Genomic DNA, 19153 nt, shown 5'->3' with positions numbered 1-19153 from the left:
AAGTTTCTGTAGAGTTTCTTAGTGATTTCACTGCTACCATTATGCCTGTTAGCAATTTTGCAACATTCTGATAAATATTTTCTGTAAATCAAAGCCATAACAGCATGGAGAAGCAGATGGCAGGAGACAATATTAAAGAATGTAACAATTACTTTCATTAATAGGGAAATATTGAATCATCATTTTCAGCATGGACTATGTAGTAAGCAGTTGTCAGTTGTGAATTCTCAAAACTGTTAAGTATCTTTTCAGATGATTAACCTACATTCTGTATTTTCCAGTGCAGTCTACATGCAAAGACCAAAAGTATATTAAAACATTTAATAATTATATCCTTTAATTTAATATATGCAAAGAAAATATTAGTACATTTAAGGCATTTATACAAAGATTCATGTATGTATTAAAGTACACCAATGTTTTTCATTTTCCTAGAAAATAAGACACATTACTTTGTTATTAAAAATGAAAAATAGCAATAATTACAAATTCTACAGTCTTATTACATTAACAATGTTTTCTTGATCTAACCAATGTTAGATTAAAATTATAGGAATGTTACTTCAGCCATTTGTATATATAAAATGCTATTAAAGTCAAAGAATTTTAACTACATTGTTATTATTAAGATTAAATAGCTGAATTAATTTTAGCCTTGTGTGCCATAAGCAACTGCTATGCTATTAGATAAGATCCTTGAATTTAGCTGTTTTTAAATCTCAGTGGTCATGTTTTAAAGAACAATATGTAACTTCCAGATTTATATAATTCTTTCAGCAATATAATAGTCTTCCCATTCTTTTGTATATTTTGTTTGTTATATATAACTACCAGCTTTAAAATCGCACATAAACCAGATTTATTTCTGTGGAAAAAATAAAGCTCAAAATACAGAATTTTTAAAATAAAAAGGTAGTACGGGAATAGAAGAGGTAGTGTTGCAAACACAAGTCTTTAGTTTTATTCTTTAAGCCTGTTGGATAATGTAGGAAAAAGACATTTTACAGAGGATTTCATCAGTAGAAAGCACAATAGAAATCATCTGATTATGCAGAAATACACATATAAATCCCTTTACAAGAAGATAAAAAGTTCCCTTTTGTACATAAAGCAGTAGACAATAGTATTTCATCATTAAATAGACTGAATCCTGGGGAAGACTTTTTTCCTAAATCAAAATAACTGTTTTCTGATAATCTCCTATATACTCAAATTCTCTATAAACCTCACAGGGGAAATGTAGCACAAAAAAACTTTTTTAAAAAGCTATTTTTCTCAAGTTTCCTTGTTTTCAAATTAAAAATCATACAAATAATAAAATATTGGAATACCAAAGAACAATGATTTCAGGAGGGTCATATGACTCATGAGATCAGCAACACTCCAAATATGTTTAGTATTTGTGAAGTAAATGTAATTAAATCTCTATGTAACTTACACTAACTCAAATTGACATACTTATCAACATAAGGGGCATTGGAGGAGCAAATGATGTAATTCCATGTAACACATATGGACTGTGCCATTATCAATACTGAAGCAAAATTCAATCCTTCAGGTGTTTTTAAGAAACACAGATGGTTGATCTAGCACTGATAACACAGCAAAATTGTTGATTCCAGTTTTTAGCCACATTTTAGATATCGGATGATCAGTAAATACCTAAAATGCTTTTACAAAGCCAGAGACATTGTAAAAAACATCAAGCACTTAGTTATTCCATTTATTTATTTAAATATTTAAATTCCACAATATCAGAACAGAAAAAAAGTTTTCATGATACTTTTAAGTATAAGAAAATTCCAATATGACACAGTTCATTAAAGTAAAAATGAAAGTAAAGTAAAAACTTTACGTTGTGAAATCTAACTTCTCCCTGAAATTATGGTAAATGAGCACACCAAATCAACAATTTTGTTGTGTCTACTCTTTTTAAGTAAGAACTATTACATATTTGATTTTTAGTCATTTGGGTGGGAAAAAATGACTTGAAAAAGAAGGAGAAAGGCTATTTCTCAACGTCCCCAGCTCATCTGGCTATTTCTTATTTAGAACTTTTTACCTACATAAAGAAAGCTATGGCCACTGACACTTCTGTAAGTTGAGGAAACATGTTCTGTACATATATTATCCAGCATATATAAGAAAAGCTCAAGAAGAAATGACACTAAAACGGAAAAAATAAATAAATAAATAGACAGGAGGTCCTCATTAGTTTAAGATAGTTTGGAGTTGGAAAAGGCTGTTTAATGTGAATCCACCAATAAGCAGCCAGCAGTTTATAATAAATAGAGAAAAAGATTGGATGGGGCATTATCTTGAAAAAACAACTAAAAATAATGAAATTATTTTATCTTATTTTAAAGGAATTTTTATTATAATTGCAATTATGCATTATTTTTGAATGAATAAGGCTTGGTTAATTGTGTATTAATATTCCTGAGATAGCTGATGCTTTTCATGACAAAATTGTTTGATGAACAATATACTTCTTTTACTGTTATGAGAAGTTTTATTTTTGCAAAAGTGTTCTAGGTATTCATCAATTATCCTAAGGGTCTATCTTGATTTTTAGATACATAATTGGCTTCTAAATTTACATTATTTTTACTTTAAAATTTATTTGCATCATTTCAAAATGTTATGGTCTGATGTTTACAGCATTCAATAATTACAGAGAAACTGACCCATAACTATATAAGACATAGGAGGTATAATCTGCTGAGGGGAGAGGAGGTGTTTGGAAGGGGACTACTTTATAAGGGAACAACTTTCTTAGTGAATAATCTAGTGTTTGGTAAACTTTTACTTTCCTATGCAACTTTATCATTAGGATTGGGATAATTATATTCAGATAAGTAGGGCTCCATCCTCTATCATTATATATGAATTTAACCAAACACCTATTTCTTGATAGATTCATAGCTAAGGAACTATCCATTAAAGTAACAGACCTGATATGGAAATTTTTCACCTGGATCCATTCAGGAGGCCCCTAAGACCTCTGGAGGCAGGCAAATTATTGTCTATACATACTGTTTTGCATTTTTTCTAGGGACAGAGTCTATAACTTTCACTAGATTCTCAGGAGATCATGCTTAAAAAATTAAGAACTACTGTCTAATTAATTTTTAATATACTTCAGTTGACTGGGACACAAAACTACTCTTTACTCTTTAAAAATCCATTACCCATGTTACAATTCCCTGACATCTCATAATCTGAATGTAGCAGCATTATTAGTCCCCTCTCCAGATCTCACATCCAGGCTCCACCATCCTATTCCAAGTTCTGTGTCAGCCAAGATTATGAGGAATAGGTTTCAGGGCCAAGTAGTAGTACTTCAACAGCATGGAAAATGATAACAAAGTAATGACATCATCAGTGTAAGTCTTCTCAGAATATGAAGAAATGAGAATAGTGGACAAAATGAGAACAGAAATCAGCCTCTATCTAGAATGGTGTGTTTTCCATAAATCCTAAAATACATTCTTTCTCTATAATTTGCAATGTTAAATCAAATCGTCAACTCAGATAGTAAAGTGGAATTTTGTCATAAAGTTCAAAGTGTATAATTTCCTCTTGAAAATTATTGAGAAAGTATACCTAATTCTTCTGTTTCACGTGGCTAATTTCAGATGACTTTACCTATCTGGCTTTAATGACTATTCCTAGAAATTAGTAATTATTTTTCCATGTCAGACAATGAAAATCATGTTAGTTCTCCAAAGTCTGAGATATATAAGTTAAGCCTGAGATAATCAGTATGCCATGAGGATTTACAATTTCTCCGCTTTCATCAACATTAGGGTTTCAAATTTTGTGATGATGTATTTTCCATGTAAGAAATACCTAAAAGGTCCTTTCAAAAATGTATCCCAAAGTTTACTATTCGTAACGATTACATCTCAATCAAGTTATTATTATATCTTATTTTTAGGCTTCTCTTTTCTAGTAAAAAATTTCATTTCTACAATATGATTTCACCCTAGTATTCAAGGGCCTCCACAACCCGTTGCCAACATTATTTTCCAGAATTCCTCAGCAGGTATCTTCTAGAGCCCCAGATCTTTCTAATGAATGCCCCATGAAGATGTCTCCCCAACTGATTCTCACCTTTATCATTTGGTTAATATTATTCCTTTATATGCCCTTCTTTTCACCTAATGTATGCCTTTAAAAGAGAAGTTAAATTCTGCTATCCCCATAGACTTCGTCTTTCATTTTCATAATCTCCAACCTTCTGTATTTATAGCATGTGCTTAGATTCCAACTTTATATGTCTTCTATGCTTTGTTGTTGTTTCTCATGTAGTCCTTGTTAACTCCTTAGGAGTAAGATCAAATCTTGCTCATCTGTTGTACATTTTCACAGGACACACTGCAATTCTGAGTATCCCTCCATAAATACTCATTGATTGGATGAGCACTCATGGAGGTCGAGCATAGAGCAACATGCTTGCTAACTCAATTCCCAAACATAAAACAAGTTTAAGAGATAAAAATCTCAGTGAAACATCATAGATATAAATATTTATAATCAATGCTAACAAAGCAACCAAAGATCCTAGGGCAAGTACTGAGCACTTATGGGACTAGAACTTTATCCTCTACTCAGAACTGAATGTAGAACTTTATCCTCTATGTAGAACTGAATGTAATATGAAATAGTTTCTGTTTCAGTAATGAATTTGTCAGCTGGCAATACAATTTTCAATATTTTGTAAATTTGGAGCAAAAAATATATCAACGATTAATTAACCTATATCCAATATAGGACATGATGATAACTTTTAAACACCTGACAAATTGTCATAGTAGGGGGATTTTTAAATATTTTATTTACTGAAATTGATCCTCTGACATCTTTTCTTGATGAACAAAAGAGGATTTGGAACATGCTTCTGATATTTATTAGAAGAAGAATGAAGAAAAAGAAAGAACATATAGTACCTGCTCTGTGTGCATGTGTGTGGGTGTATGTTTGTGTGAAGGAATAAAATTCTAGAGCACATTGCTGAGGAAAACATTTAATGTGTTCTTCTTTTGGAACCAAGCATGGATATATAAATATGCAAGGATGCTTTTAGAATTAGTGTAATGGAACCAACTAAAGGAATCAGGATCTAAGTTTAGTAACCAATGTTTTCGTAAATTTTCTGTATTGCATTGTGGAAAATTCTCACGTTTATTGTAAATTCACTTTTCCATTTTAAGTGACAGATAACCTACTTTGGAATTATTTCCTCTAGAGGGGTTGAACTTATGTGTCCATCAGACAATGGAGAAAGGCAGAGGCCACCAGGTATGTTGATCTTGATTCTTGAAAACTGATGTTGTAAGAGTTGACGAGAGGATGGAAGTGAAAGACTAAGGGAAGGTTTGTATATTTCAGTTGATTTACACTTTGCAGTCGTTTTCCAATAGTACACTGCCAAGATGCTGCTTTAAAAACATCAACAAAGAGGTATTTCTTATGCTGTATCTCTTTCCAGGAAACCAAAATTTAAGTGGATTTAAACTCTGTAGTCTAAAAGGAAAATACATTTTTTAGCTCTCAATAATTAACACCATGTTTTTTCTTCCTGCAAATTCTTCTGTTGCTTCTAATCAATCAGTTTTTTTATGAATGACATACTTCTTTTGGAAAAATTAAGCCAAAGCAACATGTGAAACACAGAACATAACTGCAGAGCACCAGCATAGAACTGTTTCCCAGCTGATGAACCGAGCCTGTTTATTTCTTATAACTCATCACCATCGTCTGAGCTAAAGCTACTTCTCCTACTGCTCTCTTTGGAAACTGCAGGGGAAGTGGCAGATAGCAGAGGATCTGTTCCAAACGGAGATACCGTGTCATCCAATAGCATGTCATCCAGTCTTTGTTCCTCTTTCAAAGCGGCACTAAATGATAAGTCTGTGAAGTGTGACAAAGGATCAGAGAAGGCCATAGCTTGATCACAGAGCTCAGGGCTCGGCCCCTGAGACAGAGCTGGTTGTTGGCAATAGTCTACTGAATTCTGCTCGGGATGGCTCTGCTGTTTGGTGACATGAGCACCTAAATCAACCGTGTCAAGTGAAGCTAGGGTTGGCAGACCATGAGCACGAGCCTGTATTTCTAGTTCCTGCAATTTCAAACAAGAATCATTAAATAATGTCTTTGAAATGGACTTAATTTAGAGAATAAACCAGAAATAGAACCAAAATATTAACAAGCATTTAAAATGAAAAGTCATACAAATTATAAATAATCTTTGAAAATAACAGAATCAGTGATTTCTAATGCCTGAAAAGTAACCCTGAGAAAATTACTCAGATTTTTTTTTTTTTAATTCTTGCCTGATTTTCTGTAAGGAAATTCATGATATATGATGGTCCCATAGTGGCTCAGACCACAATATAGCCATTTGGAGATAGTGAAAAATCTTCCATTTATTCTTCCTGATTAATTTATCACCATAATTTAGGACCACTTCATGGAAACAAAGTGCCTTACCTGGCTATAAGCATGCTCACATTAAAAAAAAAAGCTGAGAGTTATAAAAGCCAATATTATGATATTTTGTGTCATATGAACAGATGAGAAGTAACTTAATATACACTGCTGCAATATGCCTTGAGGCAGTGAAATCCATAGCAATTTTCATAAAGAAATAAAAGGGGGAGAGGAGAATTTAGTGTCCAGTATAAACTACAGAAACAAATGTTCTACCTAGTATTATTTTTTTGATTGTGATAATAACATGTGTTCATGAAATTATATACATATATATGTGTGTGTATGTCATCTTAATTCTGAATTTCTAACCAAAACCTAATTGAAACAATCCAATTCATGAACTTATAAAAGGCAATAAAATTACCCTTTCAGAAGGAAAAATGATTATTAATAAGAAAAATAGTAAATGAGACCAATGAATAAAATTGATGACAGGTAAGTCATATGTAAGTAAGCTATGTGAGCTCATGGCAACATTCTTATAAAAACCTGAATCCGGAGTAGAAGTCGCCTGTTAGCCTGCTCTAATTTCTTCTGTCTGTGTTCTAATTCTCGGGCTCTCTGTTGTTCTTTTTGTAGCCACTTGATGTACTCCACTGATGCTTTTAGAATGGTTCCTTTGTTCCAGCGCATATCACTGTAGAACGGAGAGATAACCTTTTCACAATTGTGCATGTCAGCAGAATTCATAAGAACTTACAAAATCTTTTACATTAATATGAAATAATGATTTACATGACTATTATTCACTCTTAGATATTATTGCTTCTGAATAGAAATTTTAATAGAATAGTTAAGAAGCCCTTATATAGTAAAATTAATCCCAGAATGAAAATAAGTGTCAAAAGAAAGTAATAAAGTGACTTTTTGTGGGAGAGCTAAATGCAATATCATGATTCTACCATTACAGTTTTTATATTTTTAGTGAAAATTGCTTTTATTATTAACTCCAAGATTAAAATCTATGTGCAGTATTTCTGCATTAATGAACTAGGAAATGTACATTACTGAGGACTTAAGCCTAAATTTTTTAAGATCATTTCAAATGTACCAATCTTTTAACCTACTTTCTAATAAGGTTGCTTTTATGTTTCTAAGAAAAAAAAATAAAGTCCCTCCTGAATAGCGATCCTGAGTGATTGTGAAACAAATCAGACTTTGACAACCTCGCTTTATGCAATAAAGCAAACTTTCTAAAACCATTTGGCCAATCTTTCTGCACAAACAGCACCAATACTTTTTAAAAAGCTCAGTATCTATAGGTATTTTTAAATGAATTTTTAAGACAAATAAATACAATTAAACATTACTACATAACCTTCTAGGCTATAGCATAGAAAAATGATTTTATGAAAGCTTATGTTTAAGACAGGAGAAATTAAAGATATAGAATTCTGGAACAGGCTACTGATTTTGACATCTGAAAACATCATTGGAAACATCCATGAATAATACTGTTTGAGAATTAATAATACGTGTAGAGAATGAAGTCAAACTAATTGCTAAGCATTAATCAGACTTGTTGGAAAACCTAGAGGAATTTTCAATTTAGAGTCATGAGATCTTTTTAATATCGCATAAAGTAAGCAGGTAGAGAAATGTTAAATTTTCCTACATGTATTTTTGGTTTATGTGATCTATGTGAAATACATTGCATATATATTTGGTTTACCTGATCTATGTGAAATATATTGAACTTAATATGTATTTGTTAAGAGTCAGAAGTGACAAAATACAGCTTATAAAAATCTGATTTGCATGTGTCTCACTGGAAGTTCAGGCTAGGTGACAATGCCATTAGCAGTAACAAAGATGAGGACAATACATTTTTCTACCAGCAGGTGACAATGCTTACTAGGGCCTGGATAAGAGCTGTCTTCTCCTCAAGTGCACCAAATCATTGTCAATGTTTGTCTCAAGTTTGAAAATACTTTGTCTGTTCTCTGGGGCTGTAATGGCCATCGGTTTCATTCTACTCACAGGTGAGGGGGGGTGGGTGGGGAGGTGAAAGTGGAAAGGGTAGGGAAAGATGGGCTACCTTTGTTAAACCAAGAAAGTATCTGCAACTGAAAAGTATAGTGGACTCTGAGGTAGCAGGAGCCTTATGAACTCTTAATTTTATTTCATTTCTTCTCCTGGGAAGAAAATCTTGAACAGAGGAATAAAGTGGATAACCCTACTCACCTTTGAAATTTAAAGAGTTATTTATTTAGATATTAGATAATGAAAAATATACCTTCAAAATTATGGTAGAGAACACACAATGGGTCTTTCTTCAATTTGTACCTGATGTCATCTACGATAAATTTTTTTAAGTTCATTCTATTTTAAAGCCATTTTAACATATGAGGTTTCTTCTTAAAATATTTTAAGTTTTTAATATTCATTAAAAATATTTTGCCTCTATCACAAGACAATTTCAAGGAACTAGGCATTAAAAATCTTGTATATAATAGTGTCCTATAAACACAAATACATTAATAAAGGCATGACTAAAGAAAAACAGTTGATGTTGGCCTTTCATGTTATACAAAACAATTTTCTTTGAAGAACTTAAAACTTTTGGAGGATTAAACGCTTGAATGCATTTGGGCCCAGATCAGATACTACAAATGTGTAAATCAGAGTAGAAGTGCTGCCAGCCAAAGTTATGGAAAATGTACAATCTGTTGTTACCTTAAGAGTGCACATCCACTTAAAAGAATTTAAAAAACAATAAAAAAGAAAGGAAGAAAACACTATGACAGGTCTGATTTTTCTTGCTTCGATCAACATCCTGTGACTCCTGATTTAGAAAATTTTGTCAGGTCTCATTTACTACTTCAACTACCATTCTTTGCACAAAAACAGCAGGAAATTCTGATAACAGAGGAAGGGAAAATATCAATTTAGTAAAAAAAAAAAAAAAACCTATAAACTACTTTGTAAATAAAAAAGTGGAAAAACAAGAGTAATTTGATATCACCAATACAATAATTCATGCTCTAGTAATATATTTAATTTTCTATAATACTAATGTGATTTGTGTAAACTTGGCTCACCAAGACACATGGACAAAAGTGCTTCCATGTACACTGAAGAGTACTGCTATCTTACACTGTACAAGCTCTTCAATCTTTGTGTTTGCTTGTTATTTTTGTTTGGTTTTGGTTTTTGTCAATGGTCAAGAGATTGTCATTACCTGGTAGGGGTTCTTTTTCATGTAGTTTTCTCAACCTATACTTCTCAATTTCAGCTGTTCTCTATATTATTTTCTCTCTGACCTAACCATTTTGACCTTCAAAGAAATAAAAATTTCTGAATGTTTTCATACATAAAAATGGAAAGTTCATAGAATTCAAAGTGTCTTCAGGTAGTAGCTTTTATTTCCTAAGCCAACCCCAAAATTTATTCCAATCATGAGCTGGAAAGGTTCTCAGAGGTCAAACACTCTGTGACTTGCCCAAGAGTATATGGTGTTTAGAAGATAAACCCCAGGTCCCGTCATTCAATTCAATGTTCTGTCTGCAAACCTGTGGCTTTCCTACCTTTTCAAATGCATCTGTCACAAGAAATAAGTTTTATATTGTGACTTGGTGCTCTCTTAGCACATAAAACTGCAACAAAGATTTCATAAGGTATTACTATCCTCCTTATATGTAATATGTAATAACCTCTGATATTTTTAATGTTGTTCTTCCTTTTTTGTTTAAAAATCCTAGATCTGTCCCATTTGATTGAGTTCATGATCCATTAATAGGTATGGCACATAATTTGAAAAATCCTGTACTAGATCATAGTGTAGTCTGATAAATTTTCTTTTAAAAAAAAAAACTGTTCTAAGTCACCATAATGACTGTAGTCATCTACTCAACAAATTATTCTGAAATTTTTTAAACTCAAACTGAAATCTTATTTGACCTTTTATTTTTTTCCGATCCACTTTTTGTTGATTTCACCATTGCCATAATGTGGTAGTATCACTTTTTCCTTCATTTTCTCATCTTCAAAGTGAAACTTGCCTCCTCTGTGTTATTCCCACACTCTTTCCCTGGCATTCTTGTTTTCTCTAACTTTTAGGTTATCCATAGTGACATCTGAAAATTCAACAAATGAATCTAAAATAATTTTGTGGAGTAGGATCCAGACTCTAATTCTCAGGTAAAGTCTATTTTAAGAGTCTACACTCCGGATTCAACCATGAAACTCTCATTGCTGAGCCTTAAAGAGGGACACTAGATTATCAGGTGAGGCCACAGCAAGCCAGAGAATAAAATGTTTTGAAACAGAATTAGTACTGAGATGTGTGGAATGCCACACCTTCAGCGAAGCTTCTTCTCTCCCTGTGTTGTGCAGAAAGATCCATGTATAGATATATTTGACAACTAATTGATATGTTTTCAATTAGACCCAAAATATCATTTGCCTACATATAATGTAATAGAATTAAAACAAATTATAACCCTTCTTTCTGAGATCCACGAGGAAGAGAAAAACACTTAGAAATGCTTACAATGAAGTTTTACCGATTATGGTCTCTTTTAGATATGATTCTGTAGTACATTGATTTTTTTATATTCTAGACTGAGGGGGAGACAAACAATAGCCCATAGTCTGTTTTTGTCAATAAAGTTTCATTGGATATGGTCATACTCATTAATTTACATATTGTCTATATCTGCTTTTGTGCTACAAGGGCAGAGTTAAATAATTGTGATCAAGGCTGCATGGCTCACAAAACTTGAAACGTTTACAGGAAAAGTTCGCCATCCGGCTGGGGATGGGGAACCTGCGGCCTCAAGGTCACATGTGGGCCTCCAGATCCTTGAGTGCAGCCCCTAGACTGCATCCAAATTTCAATATTACATTAGTAATATTAAAAGGATTTGTTCTATAACATTTGGATTCAGTCAAAAGGCCGAACTCAAGGACCCAGAAGGCCTCACGTAGCCCCTAGGCTGCAGGTTCTCCACCCCAGAAAGGAGTTTTTAGATAATCAAAGCTTTTATAAAAATGTGGAGTAATAATACTCTCATACAAACTTTATAATTTACCAAGTATTCTCATACATCTTATTTGATTTTATTTTTATAAAAACCTAGTCATATGGGGAAGACAATTATTTTCTTCAGCTAACAGAAAGAGTCACATGCTCAGAAACTTTAAAAGATTTGAAGAGTTTTTCGTAGATCCTAGACCAGGACTGAGCTCTTCTGACTGTCCATTCTGTGATCTTTCTGCCATTCTACTCTGGACACCTTCACTGTGTGGTATGCACATGAGGATAAATGTTATATCCCTTTCTATCACAAATTGTTGAATTGTCCACGTGAATTGCAAATTTGGATTTAAGGGAAAAGTCCTTTCAAATCTCATAAATTATCACTTTATCAAACATGGTCATTTTTGGGTAATGGATAATTTCCATTATTTAGAGAGGTCAGTTCTCAGTCTGAATGAAACATTTTCAAATCATTGTTAAGGCTATATATCATGTTTTTATGTTTTTTTAAGAAACAGTCAACATTCTAAATTGACACTTTGATTAATTATTTTTTGAGATTTATAACCTAGAACAATGTATTTGACTGACATTGTGTGTGTTTGACACAAAAGTTGGTTAACATTTATCAACAAGCTTTTGAAATTCAATTTTTTACTTGTATGTCTCCAGAATTTGGGATCTCAGAAAATGTGAACATTCTATTTTCATATACTCACAAATCTTAAGTTGAAAGAATTGCTATACCCATAAATTGAGTGTACCAGTCAGTATCATAAATAGCATTTGGCATTATCACTAAATTTGCCCATATTGTCACTATACAGAAAGACCCACTGTGAACTAAAGAGAAATAACTTATTTATTTCTTACAGCTCAAAAGGACAACTTTTAGTAACAGCCTTGATGCTTAATAACAATTAGTCTGGAATAGATATTTTAAAATGAGACCAGCAATAGCCTTATCTTTGCCATAAGCTGCTTAATTTCCTCGTCATTGGTTCTCTCCTCCTTTTTTTCCTCCCACCGGTTTTTGGGGGCATTGAAACCATAACATTATTACAGAAATGATTGTTGAACTCACGGATCATTAGACTTTGGAATAAGAGTGCCAAGCTCCTTGATTCGGTAATTAATATTATACCTTCTTCTTCTTTCAACTATTAAAGAAGAAATATTATTGATTATTCTCATTAAAGGACAGTTCACTTTTGGTCAGCTATAAACTTTCTTAATAATCATTTAAAAACAAGGAGCAAAAAAAATTCATTTAGTCAAAAGAAATACTTCTCAACCACACAATAAAAATTCAAATGTATCTTGTTCTAAAAGTAAAAATTACAATGTTAGAATTGTAAATACATGATTTACAATGCTTTAGAAACATTTTGTCACAAAACATTTTTTCTTTTTTGGAAATGCTTTAATATTTACTCATACTGAAATGTGTGTGTTTATATATGTATTCAAGTATCTATTATGTAAATGTGATTCTGTTTGATTGTTATTTCACGCATAGACAATTTGTTAGCCCATCAGGACTACAATCTTTTGAGGTCCTGCACCGTGCTTTACTCTTTTCATATACTCTCCACAAAGAGATTGTTAAAATAGATTTGTATTGCACATCTAGAGATTCTGATTCTAGTAGGTTGGCAGGGTGAGAGGGGGACGGGCATGAGTTTGTATTTCTAAGTTCTCAAGTGATGCTGATGCTCATTATGTAGGGCCAATGCTTTGAGAACTACTGATATAGGTTCCTATTCAGAGACTGTTCACCATGTTTGCATTTCCATGCATTGCTTATGGCAATTTCGTGCATCATGTAGCAAAAGTTTAATGACATTTAGGCATTAGACATCATAGGAACAACTGAATTTTCTATATTGACTCTTCTCTAAGAGTAGCCTTCTACTCTATATTCCTAATATCAAGAACCATAACATACACTTATATGTAACACTTTTAATAGATAAGAAATTTAAAGCTTTCAAGGAAATGATTATAGAAAAGGCTATGAAGAAGAACAACATATTTCCAAAATATTAGAAAATACTTGTATAATACACACTTGAAAATTAAGATCTCCTACTGGGAACAAGGAAAGTAACCAAAGAATATCAATTGTCTTGGTGAACCTGCTCTAAGAAACAAATTACCATGAATGGATTTGACATTTAGGGAATAATGCATTGGCCTCCCTCTAAAATCAGAATATAATTGATTCTTGAAAGTTTTACTTTCCCTTTTCATCAATCCTGTTTTCCCTGTATATCTAATTAAAAAAACAGCTAAATGACACAGCATAAAAACACCGAAGAGAAAATAAACAAAGGTATAGCTTATAGAAATACGTATATATTACAATGAGAATTTATTAATAATTCTATGTTCATACACATTAATTCATATTACAAACACAACTTTTAAGTATAAGATGAAGAACAGCTATGAAGGAAGTTCACAGTTTTACCTCAAAGTAAAGGACTGTTTTTAGTCTTATAAGGTCTCTTTACAATCTGTTCTTTAAATGCACCTTATGTAGAATAGCAGAAACTTCTTCGCTAATCTTCTTAGATTGTAGTCTGTGCACTTTAATGACTAATAATAATGAGAAATTTGGTTCCCCAATGTTGCCCCTATCTAGTACTAGTTATTTGTAAAGGAGTTTGTAAAGGAGTTAAGTTTTAAGAAATTATTAAATTATTTCATGCCATACGTGGTTTTACTATTTGCAAAGTTTTTGACATATTCACTCAATCCTGTCCTTAGGTTCAAGCAAGACAGGCCCCGACCCTGACCCACACTTTGAGAACTCACTCTTGCCTTTTCTGGCCATGTCTCTCCCCACTGAGCAAGGGGGCCAAGGGAACCCCTTCTAAACTATGCTCTGGGCATCATAATGATTTCCTCCCTAAGGCCTTGAGCCCACTCCCAGGGCTTGTGCAGGCCACTTCCCTAGGTCCATCCTCCTCAGGGAGGAACATGACACCAGGGTGTCCACCCTAGGCCCAAGACATAATCAAAGGGCAATTGTTTGCAGGGCTGTGTATGGAGCTTGAATGTACAGGATGGGGTGTTCACACTCATGTTTGAGGCTACTAGAAGAGCAGAATGGAATAAAAGTTGGGCAGAAAGAGAGGGTGGGCTGCAAGCTGAGAGCTAGCATTGCCCTGCCCTGACATTCCCACACTGAACTCCAACAAGCTAAGAATTCTAAACTCACCCTTCTAGTCTTTTGGAAGGATGGGACATACTTAATTGTACATATGTAGACGTCTGGTAAGTGGAACTTCCTATGTACTTTTGCCATGACCCTCGCAAATTTTAAGGGGTTTACTAGATTCATTATATATAAAATTTTATAATATCAGTTTTTTGGTACTGATTTCCCCCCACAGCAAGATGACATAGCAAGAGAATTCAGATTAGAAAAAACTTTGATAATGGACAAACCAGACACCTATCATACCCTATGTTAAATGGTCAGTTGTTTAAGCTAAAGACATAGAGCAGAGAAGGCAGAAACAAGGTCAATCATCGTTAATAGACTTATTAGGAGAGAAGTCCATAGTTCCCCAATATCCAAATTCCTTCTATTAATGGTTAGCTCTCCCTACTCATATTCTATTTGCCTCCTAATCTGGACCAACGTCATCTGCTCTGCCACTAAGGGATACGATAATCGTATCATTCCCCTAAGGACTGATATGACCATGTGCCAGCTCTCTCCTCCATACACTCAGCAAACTCTCTTCACTGGGACACATGCAGGTTTCAGAGGTACTTGTAGAATCAATTTCAGTTAATCACATGGAAGAAAATTACTGGTTAGTTTTAGAGATTTAAAATTTTCATTTATTTTTATTTCATTTTACTCTGTTCTCAGGTTTTGATTTGGCTCCCAGAACAAAAAGCCTTTGTACTCAATTAGTCAAGCTCACTTGAGACAGCTAAGCACTTAAGACATGACCAAGCACTCTAAAGCTCAGCCTTGCTGCTAATCTGCTTCTCTTACTTGATTTCTCCATCTCATATGAGAGACTCTGATAACAGAGTCAAATTGACCCTTAGGAAAGCACCAGAGCCCCGTTTTTTTTTTTCCAGGGGTGAAATTCAGTATTACAACATAAGCAATGCCTTTCAGATAACCTATCATTAGCAAGGGAAGAGCAAGCAGATTGACACAAAAAAATGAGAACCTGGAGTTATGTTTCTTACTATTTAAATGGTGTACATTTTCTAAAGTCACTTTTATCTCTTTAAACCTTTGAGTCAATGAGTCACAATAGAGTTCAAATGTAACTGAATGCACTCATCTCAGTCACAGGCAGCCTCATTGAGAGTGAATGATCAAGGAGAGAATTTGGGATGTTTCACTTTGTGAAAATATATAGCTCTTCTGAGAGCTCACATTGTTTAGATTTCCCAAAATAGCTCAAGTTGTGAGCATGTCCCATTAATTTTGGTCATCTGACCCCTAAATACTTATGCAGTGATAATAAAAGACCATATATTTTAACCCTTATGCATTTCCTCTTGCATTAATTAATTTTATATGGAAAAAAACCATATACTCACTGAGGTTGTGGTTGTCCTTTTTTTGTCTTTCTTTTGCCAAAGCTCTAGTGTCAGTTTCTAATCAAAAGAAAAATAATTGAAGCACTGCTTAGTTCTACCATAAAACCCCTCCAGGCAACATAATTCAGAACACTAGGTGAATATATAATATTACTTGCTCCAAAATAATACAATAATATTTTTGATGCAAATATTCTGGAATTTGGAACACAGTAATCTTCAGTAAGAGGCAATAGCAAAACTTTCAGGCTCTGAGGTAGGAAAACCTGGATTTGCATTCTAGCCCTCCTTTTAATAGCCATGTGATGTATTATGAAACTCCCTTGTGTTTCCGAATGCTTAACTGTGAAATGAATATAATATAGTACTTACCTGATAAAGGAGGTACAGTGCACAGAAAATATTGAACTCTTCAATCATTGTTATTATTTTCAGAAGTTTGAGATTCATAAAGAAATTATTCCAACCTAAATTTTTCATAGTTATGATTTCTATACCCCAAGAGTTGGAACTAACTACATTTCTCAGCTATTCTTATGAAACAACTCTACACACTCTCTCCCAGTAAATGACACTTCCGTCTATGTGCTGTGTGGTTGTGCTTGTGGTCAGCAGCCTCCAAGATGGCCCACAATGATTCTGACCTCCCTCGTGGTATTCACATCCTTGGTAGTTTCCTCCTACACTGAATAGAGCTGACCTATGAAGCCTATAGCATGTTGAGGAAATGACTAGTGTGGCTGCCAAGTCTAAATCATAGAAGAAATTTTCAGCTTCCACTTTGGTGTCTCTTAGATCACCAGTTGTCATGTCATGAGGATGGTCAAGCAACCCTAGGAAGAGGTCTATGCAGTTAAGAACAAAAACCACTTGCTAACATGACAACTATCTTACAAGACCTTGAGTGAACCACCTTGGGAGTGTGTTCTCCAGCCTCAGTCAAGTCTCAGATGTCTGTACCTCTGGCTGACCTCTTGACTACAACCTCATTAGAGACTCTGGGTCAGAACCAATTCACCAAGCTACTCCAGGATTCACGCCTCAGAGATTGGATGAGATAATAAATATTTATTGTTTCAAGCTGCTAAGTTTCAAGGGTAATTTGATGTTATACAGCAAGAAATAATTAATACAGTGTTATTAGAATTATCATAGTTTTGAAAATAAGCAATAAAATAATATATCCTATTTAAATGTATTTATTTAAAAGTATATTTATTAATTTTAGTCTGAATAATTGAATGCATAGACATGTTTGAGTTATTGATTAAGTCACAAGAATGGTCATATTGTATTGACTTAAAGTGTTATTACTAACCATGTAAAAGTACTAAAGACCAGTGCTTGAGCTCCAAACTAAACAGTTGTTATAGAAATTTCAAATGAATTTTATTTTATTCTTATGGAGGGACTAACAATGGACTAGTAAGTCAGGAAATACATTGATCCATTTCTGCCTCTAACCTTCTGTACAACTTTGGGGAAATGACTCCTCTGAAACTGGATTTTCTCATCTATATTTTGGAAGAATTCAACTATGGTCCTGTAATTCCTTTGAGTTGTACAAATTTTGAAAGAAAGTATTGAAAATTGAGGATTTTTTGCCTGTTGAGAAAGTTAAATGCATGTCTAACATGAAATCCATAAAGCAAGCTAAATAGGGAAAAGTCTATCTAAGCCAAAAAGTTTTGTTTTATATCAAATTCTGCATACAAAGAATAAACTAATTTCCCTAATTTAATATATCATTTTGCAACCATGTGAACAGACTTCATCTATTCAATATCAAAATGTTCCTGTGTTAAGTGAAATTGTCATGTATGGAAACCACATGTATATATTTTCTCAATTCCTAAAATAATGAATAAATTCAGTTAAACTATAAGGTACAATATCTTGCTGCTTGGTTATAGGAAAAATGATGAAATTACTGTCTAAATGTCTCCCTTTTTATCTGACTATTTTAAATAATATTTTTAAATGTTCTGTTTAGGATTATAATACATGTCACTCATATCTTATGTAGTTGATAAAAATAAAAAAGGGTAAAACTATACAAACAACATTACCTGTAATTTCTCTTTTCATGGGTAGACTACTTGGACAGGAAGCACTTGTAAGTCCCATCTTAACTGGTGAAATTCCCTTCTCGGCACTATACACATCCAAAATACTTCCAGATAACTTTAAAGGAAACATAAAGAAAAGATCAATTAAACCTTATGTGTGCATGGATATATTTCATTGTACATTTTATATTCTCCATTTTAAATTTGCCACTTTGTTAATAATAATTTGTAATGCATATGTATTTAATTTTAAACAAGAGATGAGTATGCACTGACTATTTTTAAATACATTATGGAAGGCTTGTGGATAAGATAGGCTGGAAAAAAGCTATTCATATTTAAACAAAAAGAGAAATCAATTCATGTATGAAGGAAAGTTCCTATAAATATTTACAAAATTATAGAAGTTTGATCCGGCATATGGCCTGGTTATAAATGAATACAATTAAAAATATCATTTTGGACAAAAATCAATACACATCTTTGCAAAGCTGGAAAGTTCATTGCATACCACAAATTAGGTATAATGAAAGCTTTCTTAATACCATCAGTGCTACCAGCAACTCACAGTCAAGAGGTGTTTTACACTGTTAATTAAATGGCAAACTCTTTCCTTCCTGGAAGGCATCATTTTTCTCATTGTACACTTAATGTTCTAGATTATTATAAATATCCCAGCTGGTAACCAAAAGCAGTCTAAAACTGCTTTTGCCTCTAGTGAATATAGGGTACATCCAATTATAGCAACACTGCAATTCTTGAACTACTTCTTGGGAACAATTTTTCAGAAAAACTAAGGTGCTTTACACACAATTCAAAATTGTACCAATTCATTATTCAAAATGGGCTTATTGATTAGATCTCCCAAGAAAATTCAATTTGAATAATATCCACATTTTAAGTTAATATTCATTATTCCAGAACAAGCTACATTTATAATGTAGGATTTGAAATTTTAAAACATTTCCATTCTAAGTATCTTTATTCCATTTCTGGGTAGTAAACCAAAAGCTGAGTAAGAAGC

The 19153-nt window shown here is 33.1% G+C and overlaps 1 protein-coding gene across 13 annotated transcripts in view; it reads right to left on the bottom strand.

Moving 5' to 3' along the window:
- Positions 1-319: 319 nt before the first annotated feature.
- The window catches only part of TFEC (transcription factor EC), a 185034-nt gene continuing 166200 nt past the window's right edge, over positions 320-19153 (bottom strand). For all 13 annotated transcript variants that reach the window (XM_045564403.1, XM_045564398.1, XM_045564402.1 and 10 more), the window contains 5 exons: positions 18130-18244; positions 16061-16117; positions 12564-12639; positions 6988-7135; positions 320-6124 (listed from right to left, as the gene is read on the bottom strand). In XM_045564403.1, coding sequence (XP_045420359.1) covers positions 5744-6124; positions 6988-7135; positions 12564-12639; positions 16061-16117; positions 18130-18244 — 777 coding nt within the window. In that variant the 3' untranslated portion in view covers positions 320-5743. The remainder of the gene's footprint in view (positions 6125-6987; positions 7136-12563; positions 12640-16060; positions 16118-18129; positions 18245-19153) is intronic.

This window comes from Lemur catta, chromosome 11 (genome assembly GCF_020740605.2).
Source record: "Lemur catta isolate mLemCat1 chromosome 11, mLemCat1.pri, whole genome shotgun sequence".
Lineage (NCBI taxonomy): Eukaryota > Metazoa > Chordata > Mammalia > Primates > Lemuridae > Lemur > Lemur catta.
This window is presented reverse-complemented; position numbering and strand designations above follow the sequence as displayed.